The sequence below is a fragment of the Pygocentrus nattereri genome, chromosome 6 (assembly GCF_015220715.1).
Source record: "Pygocentrus nattereri isolate fPygNat1 chromosome 6, fPygNat1.pri, whole genome shotgun sequence".
In the NCBI taxonomy this organism is placed as follows: Eukaryota; Metazoa; Chordata; class Actinopteri; order Characiformes; family Serrasalmidae; genus Pygocentrus; species Pygocentrus nattereri.
This window is the reverse complement of record NC_051216.1, coordinates 30,989,424-31,006,924: the sequence shown is the minus strand read 5'-3', so window position 1 is coordinate 31,006,924 and position 17,501 is coordinate 30,989,424. Positions and strand designations below refer to the sequence as shown.

The 17,501-nt window shown below is 39.4% G+C and overlaps 2 protein-coding genes across 2 annotated transcripts; both read left to right on the top strand.

Annotated features, from left to right (window-relative positions):
• Window positions 1–446: 446 nt before the first annotated feature.
• On the top strand, window positions 447–8,768 carry jam2b (junctional adhesion molecule 2b). Its single transcript, XM_017695311.2, has 10 exons — window positions 447–538; window positions 3,093–3,158; window positions 3,270–3,380; window positions 3,492–3,641; window positions 4,341–4,528; window positions 4,784–4,892; window positions 6,973–7,089; window positions 7,218–7,245; window positions 7,382–7,412; window positions 8,251–8,768. The coding sequence occupies exons 1-10, from the start codon at window positions 487–489 to the stop codon at window positions 8,287–8,289; spliced, it is 891 nt and encodes a 296-aa protein (XP_017550800.1). The 5' UTR covers window positions 447–486; the 3' UTR covers window positions 8,290–8,768.
• A 192-nt stretch (window positions 8,769–8,960) lies between these two features.
• gabpa (GA binding protein transcription factor subunit alpha) lies at window positions 8,961–16,386 on the top strand. Its single transcript, XM_017695308.2, has 10 exons — window positions 8,961–9,192; window positions 10,565–10,661; window positions 10,825–10,969; window positions 11,055–11,139; window positions 11,464–11,691; window positions 12,409–12,603; window positions 12,740–12,793; window positions 13,273–13,401; window positions 13,531–13,723; window positions 15,681–16,386. The coding sequence occupies exons 2-10, from the start codon at window positions 10,585–10,587 to the stop codon at window positions 15,940–15,942; spliced, it is 1,368 nt and encodes a 455-aa protein (XP_017550797.1). The 5' UTR covers window positions 8,961–9,192; window positions 10,565–10,584; the 3' UTR covers window positions 15,943–16,386.
• The last annotated feature ends 1,115 nt before the right edge of the window (window positions 16,387–17,501 follow it).

The following is a 17,501-nucleotide window of genomic DNA, read 5'->3' as shown; positions in this document are numbered from 1 at the left end:
TGTATGAACATACTGCATGCCAAACAAAACACATACTATTGCACAATGTAAAAAAACGTAGTTACACATTTTTACTGTATACAAGTGTAATAATCTTGTCATATTGTAATAATCTTGTCAAATTCATGGGGAAAAGCAGGTCACGCAGGATCCCCAAGTTTTCTTTTACTGAAGGAAAAAAGAACAGAGAGAGAGAGAGCAAGGAAGGGTGAGAAAGAGAGAGAGACAGAAGGAGAAAGAGGCACACACACACACACACACAGAGAGAGAGCGAGAGAGAGAGAGAGGGAGGAAGGGTGAAAAAGAGAGAGAGACAGAAGGAGAAAGAGACACAGAGAGAGAGAGAGAGAGAGACAGAGAGAGAGAGACAGAGAGAGAGAGAGAGATTCCTGCACTGGCCATTTGCAGACCACTGCAGAAAGAAAAGGACCCCACTGTTGGTCAGAACTCATTACAGATTGACCACTGCACTGGACACGAGAGAGGATGAGCCGAGCACCACTGTTTAACCTCAGTGCTTTGCTGACCTTAATGCTGAGTGAGTGGCTTAATGCTAAATATTCCATTTTCATTTTCTTTTTATTACTTTCTAAAGTTTATAAAGTTTAAGTGAACTTTTTCTTGGTTTTTAACGGGAGGACTGAGGGGTCAGAAATATCTGTCTTAATCAACTATAGTAAGTCAACTCTTAGGCATTCGGTCCTGACTAAGTGATGTTTTAGAGTTTATTAAGTTTTATGAACTCACAGATATTTAGTCTTGGTCTTTATGAATGAGAAATCACTGTGAAATTTTCTTAATCACAAGATTATGCATTATTTTGTTAAAGAGAACATTGGTACCTAGTTTATATGCACAAAAATGAAGCGCCCTAGAGGAAATGTGCATTAATAAATGCCATTATAAAGGTGGTGTGATGGCAGAGTGTATGAGACAGAGTATGAGACGGTGGGTCTGGGTGGGGTTCCCTGTGGGCCCACTGCTGTTTATCCTCTGAAGTGTTAATTGAGATGAAGCTGATTTCCTATCAGTGTTTCATGCTGTTGATGCCCCCAATCTGACTCTCTGCATAACAGTTCTACAAAAAGATTTTATCAGTCTGTATTATCTAAGTTGTAATTTATTTAGTTCTGACACACAAGAAGGAGGATGTGTTCTATCTAAGTCTGCAGAACTCATTAATACAAACCTCATGTAGAAACAGTAGATGTGGAATATACTCAGGCTTTAACATGATTATACACGTCATCATCAATGATGTATTTTGGTTTTTGGTTTGGTGTCACATTGAGGTGATTGTAGACATTACTGCTCAGGGTGGGTTGTAATTTTTACTAAGCCCCTCTTCTCTTCAGCTGGTTTGTGTTACTGCAACACAGTAAGACTGTCTCCTTTAAAAGACACAGATACACACACACACACAGCGGGGTCTAAAAATCTGAAACCACACTAAAAAAGCTTAAATTTTGCTTTTCAAGATTTAACTTTATTTCTGTGTAACTATTCAAATTTGTAAAATTGACCTTTGCCAAAAAAGGTCAGGTTTTTTTTTGTCTTATCTCCCACATTGAAGCTCGAATCTCACAAAGTTGTAGCTTGAGTGCAAAAATGTCTTTAAAGCAAATGCGGACATATCAAATACTGAAATTCTAAAAATCATGTAGATATTTCCTATCCTTACACAAGTTGTTATGCTGAAAATATCGCTTGTAATGGGAAACTTTGTATTAAATTATGTAAGAATGCAAATAGAAGCATTTTCGCCTGTGGTCTTTTGGACCCCACTGTACTTGTCTTTAGTCAGGCTCTGGGGTCATACATACACATGTTTGTGCATATACATGTATACCACTAACCTTCACTTTAGTAACCCAAAGAAATGGTTTCATTTTTTTTTTGTTTAAAGAAATATAAAACATAACATTTTTACATTTTTTATGCTTTTAGAAAGCCAGGAGCATTTCACTGGTCCTGTAGGTTGGAAAGTGCACTCTCTCTCCTTCTCTCTCTCTTTTCTATTTTTTTTTTTACTTTACTCACATACTCTAAGCTTAAGGTCTGATAATAAATGAATAGAGATAGTATTTGTTTTCAAGAGAGGTCATCGGGTCAGACTCGACCGGTCCCCCCACCATGCTGTCTCAGACTATCCATCCATCTCCTAAGCATTCCAACACAGCCCCGTTCTTGGCACGGCCAAAAGGGATGTGTGGGTGAGCAGCTATGGTGGGGAAAGTATGTTAGAGCAGTATGGCAGTAATGTTATATGTTTCAACAATAGGCCAGATTCTCCCCCTGTTTCAGAGAAGAACACTTTCCTCCTTTCTCTTCCTGTGAACAGCGATTTAAGGTCAGGAATGAAATACAACTGTAGGAAAAAAGCATTCCACTAAAACAAAACGGTCTCCAAATGACAGCTAAAAGGAACTCACTAATAATAATAATAATAATAATAATAATAAATAATAATAATAATAATAATAAGAAGAAGAAGAAATGAAAAAGATGAAAAGGAAGATGCCCAATTTTAATAGAAGATGTAGAAAGAAGACATTGTGATTCAATTTCATACTTAATGATTTGATATGCTTTTGTATCTGCATTAACTGAATGGGCTACAGATGTAAAGGGCCTATATAAGAGTTTGATGTAATATGTAAACACTGTTAATGTTACAGTTCAGGCCAAAGTATTATTTACATCCCAGTCCATACAATCCATGTATGAAATCTAAGCTGCAAAAGCAGCCTGTTTAGATCTCTGCACTTTCACACTGAAGTTATAAGGAGTGTTTCTGGACAGGAACAAGACAGGACAGCCAGTCAGAACAGAGATTATTTACATATCATTCTTTAAAGCATGGTTTACTTCTAAGAGATAAAGAAAGGTTGGACAATGGTCATGCAAGAAGAAGTGTGTACTATACATGTCCACAAACTACATTTTTTTCATTATACATGAAATGTTCATAAGCTGTTTGTGATGTTTCTATAGAAAGAAAGAATGAATGCATGTATTGTATGTATGTAATATTAGTATGTTTATGTATCTCATCTTTCTCTATCCTTATCTTTCTCCTTTTTTCTCCACAGTTCCCTCCACTATTTCAGTAACTGTGTCAACCAGCAAACCAAAAGTGGAAGTTCATGAGAACACAAGTGAGTGAGCTTGTTTTAATAGACAATTTTTTTTATGTGAGTTTGTGTCTACATTTCAAGATTTTCAATCCCAGTGGCTTAATAACAGTTCAATTCTTATTTGGGAAACAGACGCTGTCCTGTCCTGTGAGTTCCGCACAGAAAAAGAGACCAACCCTCGAATCGAATGGAAAAAAAAGGGGAAAGACACTTCCTACGTTTATTTTGATGGTGAATTTACAGGTGAACTTTGCTGAGCATCTTTCATGATGAAGATTAGCAGTAGTTTAGCTGCAGCACATACTGCCTTATACTCCCCTTTACACGGCCCTGATCCAGTGTCCCCCTTTTCAGGTTCATTTAAAGGCCGAGCTTCAATGGATGGGGCAACAGTGACCGTGCGTGGTGTTACCCAGAAAGACTCAGGGGTCTATTACTGTGAGGTCACTGCAAAACATGATAAGACCCACTTTGGGGAGGTCACAGTAACTCTGAGTGTGCTAGGTGGGTTTATACTACTTATTATCCTGTTTTATTCACACTCTTAAGTATACTTAAATATAATATAACATATAAACATACTGTTGCTGTTTTATAAGCTACAGGTCAGCAAATTTTTCTTTCCTTATACCATTCATTTCACTGTCTGTCTGTCTTTCTACCTTTGTTTTAATGAAGATAAAAGCACTTTTTTTTTCAATTTAGTTTATTACAACTGGTATTTTTCAATACGACATCTAGGATCTACAAAACACAGTTTAAGGTAGTTACGGTGAATGTGTTTCAGTTTTTATGCAGAAATTGCTTTTCTTTGGAATTCCTCCCCTGAATTTGGTCTTTGCAAATTCTCATTAATAAGGCCTTCCTCCCTACATATTCCTGACCATGAAGGGCTTAACTTATACTTTGTGACCTATCAGATGCAGTACTAAACAGTACTAAACTAAAATGCTTGAACTTTTGATGAAACTTGTCAAAACTCATTTTTAAGGTTGACTTAAAATGTAAAAGTTTTTTTACTGTATGACATTATTGTCTGAAGTAATCAAGTCATTGTAGATTATATATTATATTATTATTATTTTATATTCGTTTAACCTTTAGTGTACAGTTTTAAGGGGCAGTCCTACTGAGCACAGTTTAAAATGAAGAACTCAAACCCAATGCAATGACAAGTATCTCCCTCTGTGTGTCCCTTGGCAGTGCCCCCCCATGCTCCATCCTGCCATGTTCCTGAGACTGTGATAAGAGGCTCTGCAGTGGAGCTGCACTGCAAAGACAAGCTGAGCGTTCCTCCTCCTACTTACAGCTGGTACAAAGACAACAAGCCCCTGAGCACAGCCCACCTGCCAGACATCAACTACAGCCTAGACCCCAAAACAGGCACTCTGGTTTGTTCCAACACTACTGAGAGCTGTTTGATCTTTGCGATATGAATGTGCAGATAGCAGAGCTATGTGGATGTACAAACACACATACACAGCCTCCTGTTTGCAGTTCCCTGGCGGTCATCTGCTGACTACACCCTGATTGACTCTGATACAGAACCACCTTGTTTACTTTATGACCACTGGGCTTGTCATCGATTTTATTCATCTCAATCTTTGTTTACCGTGCTTTCCTTCCTTCCTTTGCCTTTTGAACAGAAGTTCAAAAGTGTGTCGAAATCTGACGCAGGGCAGTACCGCTGTGAGGCATCAAATGGAATAGGAGCGCCAAAGACCTGTGCAGGCCAACATATGAAGATCACTGAGTGTAAGTTAAAAAGGCCTGAACAGCCAGTGAAACTGAACATATAGGAATCTATATATACTAAACACAGGTGGATAGTAACTAGTTTACTTACGTACATGACCTTCAAGTTCATTTTTGATGGATTCACACTTCACTTAGTATTTTGAAATGCTTAAGAATTTTACTCAAGTACAGTGCTGTAAAAAATATTTGCTCTTTTCTCCCCTATTATTGCACATTTGTCACTGTGGATAATTGTAGATCTTCAGACAAATTATTGGGCTAATATAAGCGCAACCTGAATATGGAGAACTCTTTCATATTGTTGTGGAGCATTTTAGCGCAGTCTTTGCAGAACTGCCCAACTGCTCATTCCAGGTCTTTCCACGGCTTCTCAACTGGGTCCCAGTCAAGATTTCACATAGACTTCTTAAAAACATTAACTTTTTTTAACTGCTATTCAGATGAGGGCTTGCTTTTGTGTTCTGAGCCGCTTAACCAGTTACATCTTACCTTTAGCTCCCAGAAAGGTGAATGGACATCCTGTTTAAGAAGATTCAAATGAGTTACAAAGCCATTTCTAAGGCCCAGGGTCTCCCCAGAACAGCAGTACAAAGACAACTTCAATGACGCCTTCAATAATGAGAAGATGTCTAAGTCAAAACATCAAAGCAGCCCCAACCCATTACCATGTTTGACAGTTGCTATGATGAACTTACAGTGGGGCAAAAAAGTATTTAGTCCGCCACTGATTGTGCAAGTTTTCCTACTTAGAAAGATGAGAGAGGTCTGTATATTTTTCATCATACGTTCACTTCAACTAGGAGAGACAATATGAGAAAAGAAATCCAGGAAATCACATTGTAGGATTTTTAAAGAATTTATTTGTAAATTACAGACCTCTCTCATCTTTCTAAGTAGCAGAACTTGCACAATCAGTAGCTGACTAAATACTTTTTTGCCCCACTGTATGCTGAAATGCTGTATTTGTTTTGTGTTAGACATAAATGAACCATTGTCATCCAAAAGGCTCTGCTTTGGACTGCTCATAGACCATTATGCTAAAAGGCTTAAGGAATCTCTAAGTACTGTGTTTGTAAATGTGAGATTAGCATTGATGTTTCTTTTGATTATCAGTGTTTTGCATTTTGCTACTTGTTTCTCATTTTTGTATCTTTATTGTAGAGTTATTGTGGTGCCCTCTTAAATAAATGGCAGACTCGCCACTCCTGGGAAGATTAGTCCATTTCGGGTAGTCTACATTTGTACATACCGACTCCAGCTGTTGATCTATCCCTGGGCTTTGTAACCCTTTTCAAACTAATACATTTAAATTTTTTCCTTATCTCTTCTGGAATTTCCTTTGGCCATGAGAGTCTACTTGTGGAAAGCGCATGTGCATGTGGTGACTACATTAGTCAGATGGTAAGCTTCAATATGAGGATTAAATTCAACATGCTGGCTGCTTCCAATCAGCTAGTTCAGTATCAATTAGATGTGGTTAACAGGTTGATGGGGTAACTAATAATGGTTCATTACTTTTTCTTAGGTAACGTGCGTTTTGGAAAAATTTGCTTCTGAAAGAAGTGATTGTAATTTTTAAAACTCTTTCACGTTTAATCATATTCCCTTTGTCTGATGCATTTAGTCTAAAACCAAATATCATTCAATGTGACAAATGTACAGAAAAAGAAATCAGAGCAAATACGTTTTCACAGCACTGCATATTTGTGAGGATAGAACCTAATTTTTTTTTACATAGTTCCAGTTTAGACATTCATACTCAGTAATGCTTTCATTCTGTTCTGTTGGATTAGCACTTGAATTTCACTGCTGTTGCTCACACATCTCATTTTTGAGCTTCAGTATTTTATTTTAGACCAAGACAATCATTAAAAGAGAAGAATAGTGCCTAACAAATTACTCCAGTTTTGCAGTTTTATACACAACTCATTCTTTTTTTCCATCTGATACTTTCCCTCATCTTCTAATTGTTTTTTGGTATAGGCTACTTTTACTTCTTGAGCTACTGAAGGAATAATATATTTATGTGACTATAGGTTTGAACACCAACAGCTGGCTTGATGTGTGTGTGTTTCAGTTGAGCTGAATCTGACATTAGTCATAGCAGTGGGAGTGGGTGCTGCTCTTTTTCTGCTCTCCTGCTCTCTGGCCATCTGCCTATGTTGCCGGCGAGGCTGCTGCCGCTGCTGCCGTAGTGAGTTCTGAGTCAAAAGCAACAGATAACACTAATTCATAACAACATACCATTAGATAGCTATTTTTAAATCAATCTTTATTCTCTCACTTTTTCTTATAAATGTTCTGTGTATTTTTTGGTAACAGAAGACAAGAAAAAAGGAAAACAGAAAAGGTAGTTTCATTTCTTTGTTTACAGGGAGTTGAGAACCTGCATGATTTGTCTGTTGTAATATTAATACTACATACAGTAGTAAGAGATTCAATTATGGCCATATAAAATATTCACAACTCTTCTCCCTGCTCTTTAGGAATATGACCATACACCGACCCCCTACAGACGTAAGTGCTCAGTCTCTGTTTTTATGAAGTCAAAACCCACAAACAACAGCTCAAAGGATTTTTTCAGCCTCTATCTGAAGCCAACTATGCAGATATTACCTTGGAGAGTAAATGTCCCTGTGCTCAGAAAAGGGAAGCCAAGAATGACTCAGAACACATTAATATAATGATAACAGCCAACGGGAAGAGGTTTCAGCACCTGCCCACTGGCTTGTGTTGTGGAGTTTTGAGTCAGCGGATTTTCTGCTCTTATAAAGTACATGAAATTATTGTCTGTGGTGGTCAAACGTAAACTTCAGGTGTGGTATCAGTGTCCCTTTAAGACATTATCACCCATCTTAATAAAACAGTTCCAGCACTGAATTCACTAAATGAGTGGAACAGGCTCAGACTTTCTCAAGACAATGGCATGGAAAACCAGTCTAAAACTCTAAGACACAGTTTACCAAACTAAAATACTAATGATTATTTACAAGTAGTAGTGCTTTTTGGTTTAAAATTTGTTTAAAAGTTAATCCAGGTTGGTTTGTAGGTTTATGTTATTGTTTAAACAATGGTTTAAAACTCCTTTGGCACATATTATTTTATATGTAAAGAAATCACACAAACGATGTCATCTTTGCAAATCAGTTGCAGTATAACATCACACGTTCCTGTTGGCTTTTTTTAAAATATAATTTATAACTTCGCAACCTGAACCCCGGAAAAGTGGAAGATAATGGATGGATGGAACTTTGGTTTGAAAAGAATTCATTTCAACTGGCATTAATTTTATGTTCCAAAATAAATGAATGTTGGCTAGTTTTCATTGTTGATCATGACTGTGATCTTTCCTCAGCCAAGACACTACAGGCACACAAAGTCCTTCGTGATATAAGGAAGTTTTACACGGACACACACAGCGAATGGTTGTTGGAGCACCGCATGGCTGAGCCTCGCATCCTCACCCTGCTTTAATTCTGCCTGCCCTGAGGACTGAAAGAAAAACATGATGACTTTCAGACTGGAACAGTCAAAGAGCAGCACTGAGCAGAAGAGTGTGATGCTGATACTCCCCCTAGTGGTGAAGACGCATCAGCAACGTTATACTGTACAAGATCAGGGGAATTAAACTACTTACATTGTACAGAGCTCCATCACGTATCATGTATCTCTTGCACATGTGTAAACTTTATTTGATTCATTATTGCAGTTATTTTTGATTAATCACGTTTTCTGTATTTACAATCTGCTTAAAAAAAAAAAGTGTCCCGAGTATCCAATACCAATTTTCAATGTGTGTGAAATTGGATGTGAATGAGAGGCAGTCATACGAAACACATGATTTCCAATAAAAAAACAAAAACACAAAAATGCCCAAGTGACTCATTTGTTTTATTGAAGATTTCAGACAATCGTACATCAGCATTCACTGTTTAACAAGTACGGCAGACTGAGAACATTAAATAACTTGAGTGTCCGTTTCAGCGGGCTAAGCAAGGCTGTAAATATTAGTAGAGGGAAACATGACAAACGCCGTGTTTGGAGTAAATCCCTCTCATCGCTGTTCATGTCCACTAAAATAAATCTCTGCTGCCAACTGACTATTCTAACCAGCTCTGTTTTGCTGGACGCTTTCAGGCCAGCGAGGCCTCCTCCACATCCCCGCCCCCAGAGCAATGCTGACCGAAAACTAGCATGAACATTTAGTGAAGTTAGCGCACACTAAGCTAGCTGGCTACAGCCCCACTTCTTCTGAAAACTACAACCTACAGCACTTACTTAGCGTTTCGAAAAAGAGGTATGTGAACCCTTAATCGTGTTCCTTAGAAGCGTACTTCAATGTGAAGATCAAATCTTCCAAATGGGCAGTTTATTTTGGACTGTGCGCTGTTCCCGCTTTTCGGGGGAAACTAGTTAGCGGTTGGCTAACGCAGGCTAGCGACCCGCAGCAGATCAAACGGGCTAGCCGGACTGCTAACAGTGTACGGCCCGTCGACTTTACAAGTGTTTTCTAACCAGGTGACCAGCTTACACTGCTGCATCCGCAGGGCTGTGTGTTTATTACGGTGTTCTTTAAGTTACCAGGACATTTAATAATGAAGCATTTTCAAAGCTACACACGCTAAAAGTCGATAAAGCCGCAGTAAGCCTGGTCTCTGCGCTGGAAGCTACTCTGAGCGACTTCACTGCCAGCTCAGTAACCAGGCGGGTCTCTCCGTCTCCGGCTAGCCTGTTACGCCCGTAAGCTAACCAGATAACAAAAGGCCAGGAAACTAAATAAGCATTTTATATAACATAAATGTCGCTACCTGACCATTCCCGACCACTTAAAGGAGATATTTTCCACCGTCGCCCCGACCGTTTCTTCAGCCCGTTTTCGGAAGTCTGACAGCGCCGTGACTTTCGCCAGGATTTCCGGCTGCTTTTACATTGCCCTTCTGTTGTTTTGTTTCCGTTTCTTCCATTTCCGTTTTAAGTTTCCAGAATCAAAAGTGTGATGAGTGGCGAGCTTGTAAAAGTCTCAAAAGTTTTAAAAAGTCAGCGCTCACATCATTTTTGTATCACGACCGTGAAACCCAAAACGACTCCAAAATGGCAACTGCGTTTGCTTGTATTCGCGCGTCCTCTTCCCACGACTGTCATCGACCAAAATAATAGTCTTCTCTATCGAGATTTCCGACACAGCTATATCAAGCTGTGTCGAATAAAGCTTCATATTGTTATACTAATGTATAATATGTCTTAATTATAGCGTCCACATGGTAAAGAACTGCAATGGGCCTACTCAGTGGCCAAGCCTCGGCGTTGCGTGAGAGTTCCCCGCGTTCAGACACCTTTATGCGCCTCACGGTCTCCTCTGCTGCCGCGCAGTAGGTTACCTACCATAGCGCATGAAACTAGACAAGTTTGCAGCCTGGCTCAACACCACCAACACACATGTTTACCTCCTTTTAGATTTATATAAAAAAATCACGAAAGTTATTATTAGCATGTATTTATAACCCAGTCCTACTGAATTAGATCATTTAAACTTCCCATTAAACTGTTGGGATTGAAGAAGAGTTTGTTTTGTGATCCCTTTTCTAACGTTTCTGTGTTATGGACGTTCATAATTTGCTTTTCTACTGTCAAACATGATTTCAAACGTAACTTCAGTGAGTTGGTTGCAGGTTAAAATTTCACTGACAAGATGTCAAAAAGTGAGCCTGAGGAGATGATTGAGATCGAAATTGATGGACATGAGAAACAAGAATGCCTAGAAGAAGGGTGAGTTTCTCTTTTACTCTCTGAACAGTGAATTCACTTTTAGAGGACTGTGTAAGTCCTATCCTGAGACGCATCAGTGGTTGCTGTGTTCTCCAGTCAGAGCTCTGTCCTCTATGACTTCATTCTTCTGTGTGCGTTTGTGTGGTTTCTGTCGGATCTGTAGGATCGAGGAGCAGACCATTACATCAGCTGAGCTTATCACGCAGGACATTGATATTAACGAGCCTGTTGGTAACTTGAAGAAGCTGCTGGAACCCCGTCTACAGATTCCTCTGGATGGATATGATATTTGTCTGCAGGACATCCAGGTAGGGTTTTATATACCCCTGGAATCAATGTCTCTGTTTGTACAGAAATATAAAAGTTAAGCTCATCTTTGCATTGTGCTTGCAGTTGCACCCTGACCACAGCCTTTTCGACCAAGGTGTAAAGACAGATGGTACAGTCCAACTCAGTGTGCAGATTGTCACTAAACCAGGTGAGTGTCTTTTGTTTTCTTAGACTAAATGCACTTCAATTAATGGTTGGACGTCTTTTATATTTTCAGAATGAGATTGAGCTGTTAACATCAAAGACATCTTTTTTCTTGACCAACCCCCTCCCACCCCAACCCCCTCCCACCATTTTTTTTACTCAACCAAGGAGGGCAATGATTATGGGTCTGTGTGTATATATTTATCAACACAAAGCTAAAAATAGTTTTAAACTTTTGTTCCTGAGGTTACATTTGAAAGGAAAGGAAGTGAGTTGTATTACTTTGCAGACCCTAAGAATATGCTCACCAGGGTGTCTGTGCTTTTAGGTGAAGAGAAGTTGAATATCCTGGAAATAGTGAAGCCAGTGGAGACAGTGGAGGTGGTGATAGACCCAGATGCGGCTGCAGGAGAGGAGGCTCACCTGGTAGAGGATGGACAAGTGATAGCAGTGGAGCGTGCAACAATTGCAGATGAAACTTCAGAACAGGTGACTCGATGGGCAGCTGCACTGGAAGGATATCGTAAAGAGCAAGTCCGGTTGAGTATCCCTTATGGTGAGTGCACAGATAAGGAATGTATTTTTTATCGAAGAAAAGTACATTTGAATACACACAAAGTTGTAGATGGTTTTGTGTGCACAGTTGTGCACATTGTCTTTCTTAGGAATACTATGGACTGTTGAAAACATTCAAGTTTGTCAGTATATCTCATATCACAAGCATGAATCTAAATATATTTGATTCACTGTTTGTTTTTCTTTGTATACAAAAAAGCAGTATTTAATTAATTTGTTTTGAATTCATTGTTTTCGTGATGTCACAAAAGCTAACACATTTACAAATAGCCAACAATTCAGCCTACATCTGTTTAGCTCCACCCATTCACATCAAAGTAATTAAGTGTGTGTCAGCCTGGGCCACTTTTTAAATGTGGCACAGTATAGGGCAGCCAATCAGAACAGATCTCATTTACATATGTCAGTCTTAAGGCAACTAAACTAAAAAGTCTGTTTAATTGTGAGTAGTAAAGAGAGGTTCGGAAAACAGTCATGTAAAAAGAATTGTGACTGCTTTTTTGGTGTACGTACACGGTAACATCATGTTGAAAAAATAAAATACAAGAAAAATGTACAATAAGGGCCATATCATTAAACCCTTATACTGATGATTGTATTCAGTTATTAATTTTATTCGAAAAGGCATATGGTAGTCATAGTTTTACTGTATCCTGGTCAATGTGTTTTAACAGTGCAACTCTGATTATGATTACAGATCCTGTGCAGTGGACAGCGGACCAGGTGATCCACTGGGCAATATGGGTAATGAAGGAGTTCAACATTGAGGAGATGGAAGTGGGTGGCATCCACATTCCAGGTCGTCAGCTGTGCGCTTTCAGCCAGGAGGAATTCCTCCAAAGAGTGCCTAATGGAGAGATCCTGTGGAGTCATCTAGAGCTGTTGCGCAAGTGTGAGTTTCTGAAAGAAACCAGTGTGTGTTTTATGAGTATTTAACAATAAGTGACTTTTTTGTCATGAGAGCATGTTCCCTTTGAATTCATTGTGAATGTGTCTTATGTTGACATTGCGTTGCACGCCTTATGCAGATGTTTTGGCGAGTCAAGAGCAGGGACAGGAAGCCACAGTCACGATTGACCAGCGTAAGTATTTAAACACTCTAAGTATAGGGCTGAGAATGTAATTACTTTCATATCAGAATTGCTGTTTGAAACTGCTGCAGTTTTGTTTGTAGCCTATATCAACAACGTTGTCTAAACATGTTTTAAGTGGGGAAAATTAGCACAGAGCTTGTGAAGTTGCCTGTAGGTTCTACTAATACCGCTTGCAAAAAATGCTACAATATTTCTTTAATCGTGGTTGGTTTGACTTGGTACATAATGATGACTCACAAAGGTCACTGAGATAGGACTGTGCCTTTCTTTACTACAGTTTTATAAAGTATTTTGTACCACGTCTTAGATTGTTCCAACGTGATTACAAGCTGTGGACATGGACATCAAGCCAGTAAAATGTGATTCGGATGCAAAACACAAATGTATTGTGTATATGTTAATTTAAGCTGATGTAAGTTAATGCCTGCTCTGCTATTTGCCCTTTTGGCTTTCTTTATGGTTTCCAGCTGTGCAAATTATCCCCGCCCCTGTGCAACAGGCCACACCTACAGCCATAAAGGTGCCGAAGCATAATAAAATGCCCAGAGCTCCTCGCATCTCAGGAGAGGAACGCAGTTCCCCTGGCAACCGCACAGGTACACATGCTTAGCATTACAAGAAGGAATGTTTTTTCCTGTTAAAAGATAACAAATTTTTTGTTCTTTGTGAAAATGAATAGTTTTTATATTTGTGTGGTTTATAGTGTGTTGTGTGTCTTCTTTCAGGTAATAATGGACAGATCCAACTGTGGCAGTTCCTGCTTGAGCTGCTGACAGATAAGGATGCAAGGGACTGCATCTCCTGGGTGGGAGAGGAGGGAGAATTCAAACTCAACCAGCCAGAGCTAGTGGCTCAGAAATGGGGCCAGCGCAAGAACAAGCCCACTATGAATTACGAGAAACTCAGCAGAGCCCTCAGGTTAGAGTTTTATTCAGACCTGAAACCCAAATACAGCATGTTAGATGTTTCTTTCTAAGCTTGATCCAACCCACACTATTGCGGTGTAACCCGAGCCTGACGATACTTTTTCAGAGCCAGACCCGAACCACATTATCGAGTTTTGTGCCCGAAATGGATCCTTTGCAACAAAATTTTGTCCAAACCTGACCTTAACTGATCCGTCACCCAAAGTTCTGAATAAAACCTGACAGGTGCCAGTTTGTGACAATAATTAGATCATGGATCAGTACAATCAAAAAACAATATAAACAAATGTACTATAATTATTCAGCTTTCCAGTGCAATTTATCAAACAGTGCTTTTAAACTACATCTTAAATGTTTGTCTGGATAAACATTCTATAATTAAATATGTGCAAAACAGAACATTACGTATAACATGTTGAACATATAAAATACTTTTGACTAAACAAATTAAACATCCTTTTGTCTGCACTAAACTGTACTTCCTGAAGTGAATGTCTGTCTGTTTATTACCTGTTTTTCTTAAGAACATGGCCTCAGGGAACCTTATGGAAAGCAGGGGGAATGGTAGGGTAAAGTCTTTTAGAAGCGGGAGACAGGCTGTAAGACACAGAGTATGTAATGTGAACCCAGTCTCAACAAAACACTTTTGTGAAAGAATAGGTCATTCTCACTTCAAGTCAAGCGTGGTGCTGTAATAGGATGCCACTGTTGAAACAAGTCAGTTCACGAAATTTCTTTCATCCTGATTCACAATCAACCATGAGTGGTATTATTGAAAAGTGGAATCATACAGTAATCACAACAATTCAGCCATGAAGTGACAGACCACACGAAGTTGCAGAGTAGGGTCACTGAGTGCTGAGGTATTGCATAAAATTCAGCACAAAACCTGTGCACCAGGAGTTTGTGGCATGGGTTTCCATGGCCGAGCAGTTGCATTCATGCCTTGTATCACTAAGCATAATGCCAAGCGTCAGATGGAGTGGTGTAAAGTATGCCATCTCTGTATTCTGGAGCAGTGAAAATCTATTCTGTGGAGTGACAAATCACCCTCATGATGGACGAGTCTGAGTTTGGCCAATGCCAGGAGAATAGTTCATGTCTGACTGCATTGTGCCAACTGGTTTGGTTGAGGAGAGATAATGTGCTACAGCAGCAAAGGGATAACAAGGCACTCAAGAAAAGAAGTAACAAGAAGAGAATTAACCAGCAAGTAATTAACCTTGTGAATAACTTAACAAGGTTTACAGTTTGTTACTTGTTACTATATAGACAGGGTTTTACAGTTAATGCTTCAGCAGACCAAGATGTTTTGGACTGTTGGATGTATGTATGTTGGATAATTCCAACCTTGTGGTAACAGTTTGGGGATGACTCTTTTCTGTTCTAGTATGACTGTGCCCCATTGCACAAAGCAAGGTCCATAAAGGCAAGGTTAGGTGAATCTGGTATGGAAGAACTTGACTGGCCTAACTTTGTATTCATGCCTGTAGATTGTCAGAATGGGATGTCATGAAAGCTTCTGTAGGTGTAATGTGTGTCCCAATACTTGTCCATATAGTGTATATTTCAAGTTGTGCTTCTGGTTTATCTCTATGATTTGTGCAGTGTTATGCAGTTTACAGCTCGGGTTGGTATCATACTCACTTTACTTTGCAGTAAGTAAGTACACACATAAAAATGCAAGCTGCATTAGCAGTCTTTGTTAAATTATATAATTGCTGCAACTCCTTTGTGATTGTTTATGTGCTGTTGCTGCATCTAGTTTATCCTGTGAGGTGCTCAATGAATAATGCATTGCTGTAGTTGCCATTATGAAACAGGAGATTTATAATTCATAGAAGTAAGCAGTGCTCTCTGAGAGTTTTGACTGCGTCTCACTGTATGATGTGTCCATAACTGTCACGGCGCATACCGACCCCTCCCCATCTCACCTCTCTCTTCCACAGATACTACTATGATGGCGACATGATCAGCAAAGTGCCGGGCAAGCGCTTTGTCTACAAGTTTGTGTGTGACCTGAGGACTCTGATTGGCTACAGTGCAGCTGAACTCAACAACCTGGTGACGGAGTGTGAGCAGAAGAAACTTGCACGGGTGCAGCTGCATGGGATCGGTCAGCCAGTCAACACTGTCACCCTGGCAACGGCTACCGGGCAACCTGTCACCACAGTCACCCTGGCTGCTGCTGCACTGGAGAAGGACAGCTGAGTGGGAAGGGTTGGGTACTCTAAGCTGGCCAGAAGTGGGACATGGGAGAAGAGATGGGGCAAAGGAAAGGACTTTGGGCAAATGGGCTTATGAGCTGGCATGTGTGTATGAGTGTGTTTTAAGAGTGTATGTGTATATACATGAATGAGTGAATGTTGAGGGACAATATAAGAAGTCCTGAGAGAGGAAGAGATAATGAAACTATAAATGACCATGGATGGGCTTTGAGTTTTTGTATGCTTCTTCTCTGACTGCAGGGTAGCTTTGGCTGCATTTCCATTGTATATATATATGTTTTTTGATAGCCATGAGGGCCGCGTATTTTGATATTTTCCATTTGTAAAGGATCTGTTGTTTTTTTTTATTTTGAGGTTCCGATTCCCTCAAGGTGAGGTACTTTTAGCTGTCCACCAGGGGGCAATAAAGAGACAATTGATTTTTGAATTGCTGAATTTCATCATTGTTTCTGTTGGTGGCATATATACACACCCATGCACTCTACTACTAGACCAATAACCAATATTATCGAATATTGCAGTAATCTAAATAAGTTATGTGCAAATGATTCTTTCGTTCTCTTTCACATGCCACATATTTTTGTTTCTTTGCCTTTATTTAACCATTCCATTTGTGCAGTCATTCTTCATTCGTTCATTCATGATTAGTTGTGTACAACAGGATGCACTTGATTGTAGACAAACTGTAAAATCACCAACTGATTAACTACACACATACATACTCCGCACTTAAAAAGATTGAAACATATATTTTCAGGCTTGCAGAGAGCACTGAGATTCAAATGAAACAAAGACTGGTACGTGCTCTCTGGACGAGTCTGTTCAGATGGGTGCAAACACCGGTTATAGGCAACTTGGTTTTTAATCAAACAAACTCTTAATTTCTGGATGTTAAAAGTGTTCATGCCATCTGTGCTGAATATAATTATAATTCATGAAGTAATATTACAAGCTAGACCTGTTGGTTATTATATGGTAATTATATTATGATTAAGAAAAATGCAAGCTGTAGTGAGTTTTTCCAGTTCTGCATTTTGCAGTCACTGGTAGGTATGACACTAGCTGCCTATCCTGGTCTTGGAGATCAACCACCCTGCACTGTTTAGCTCCAACCCCAGTCTAACACACCTGATCCTGGTGCAGAAGGCCTTCAAGGGCACTGAAGATTAGAAGAGTTCAGAGAAATCCTGGAGAGTTCAGATCCAGCATGTTTTGCTCTAATGTTCAAAAGCTGCAGGCCTTTGTTAGACTAGAGTTGGTGCTAACCTCTGCAGGGTGGTAGATCTCTAGGACCAGGTTTGGGCAGGGCAAGGCTCTAATATGTGCTGCTTTGAATCCTGATCAATATTGTTTATCAACAACAACAGTTTGTCTAAATTGAGATTGTCACATTCCTTTACACTCTGAATTACAAACAAGACAGAACCATTGAAATGTATGTACATTCAAAACTTTATTAATGGGATACAGTGTAGAAAGCCTTTCCCCAGTCTAAGCCAAATGTTCTGGATAGATACATACAGGGAAAAATACACAGAAAGA

Excerpts from the sequence above, each read along its gene's own strand:
- jam2b (XM_017695311.2), top strand. The coding sequence starts at position 487 with ATGAGCCGAGCACCACTGTTTAACCTCAGTGCTTTGCTGACCTTAATG. Across the intron at positions 3,159-3,269 it reads GGAAGTTCATGAGAACACAA|ACGCTGTCCTGTCCTGTGAG; the intron begins GTGAGTGAGCTT and ends TTTGGGAAACAG. Across the intron at positions 7,090-7,217 it reads CTGCTGCCGCTGCTGCCGTA|AAGACAAGAAAAAAGGAAAA; the intron begins GTGAGTTCTGAG and ends TTTTGGTAACAG.
- gabpa (XM_017695308.2), top strand. The coding sequence starts at position 10,585 with ATGTCAAAAAGTGAGCCTGAGGAGATGATTGAGATCGAAATTGATGGA. Across the intron at positions 10,970-11,054 it reads TTTGTCTGCAGGACATCCAG|TTGCACCCTGACCACAGCCT; the intron begins GTAGGGTTTTAT and ends TTGTGCTTGCAG. Across the intron at positions 11,140-11,463 it reads GCAGATTGTCACTAAACCAG|GTGAAGAGAAGTTGAATATC; the intron begins GTGAGTGTCTTT and ends CTGTGCTTTTAG.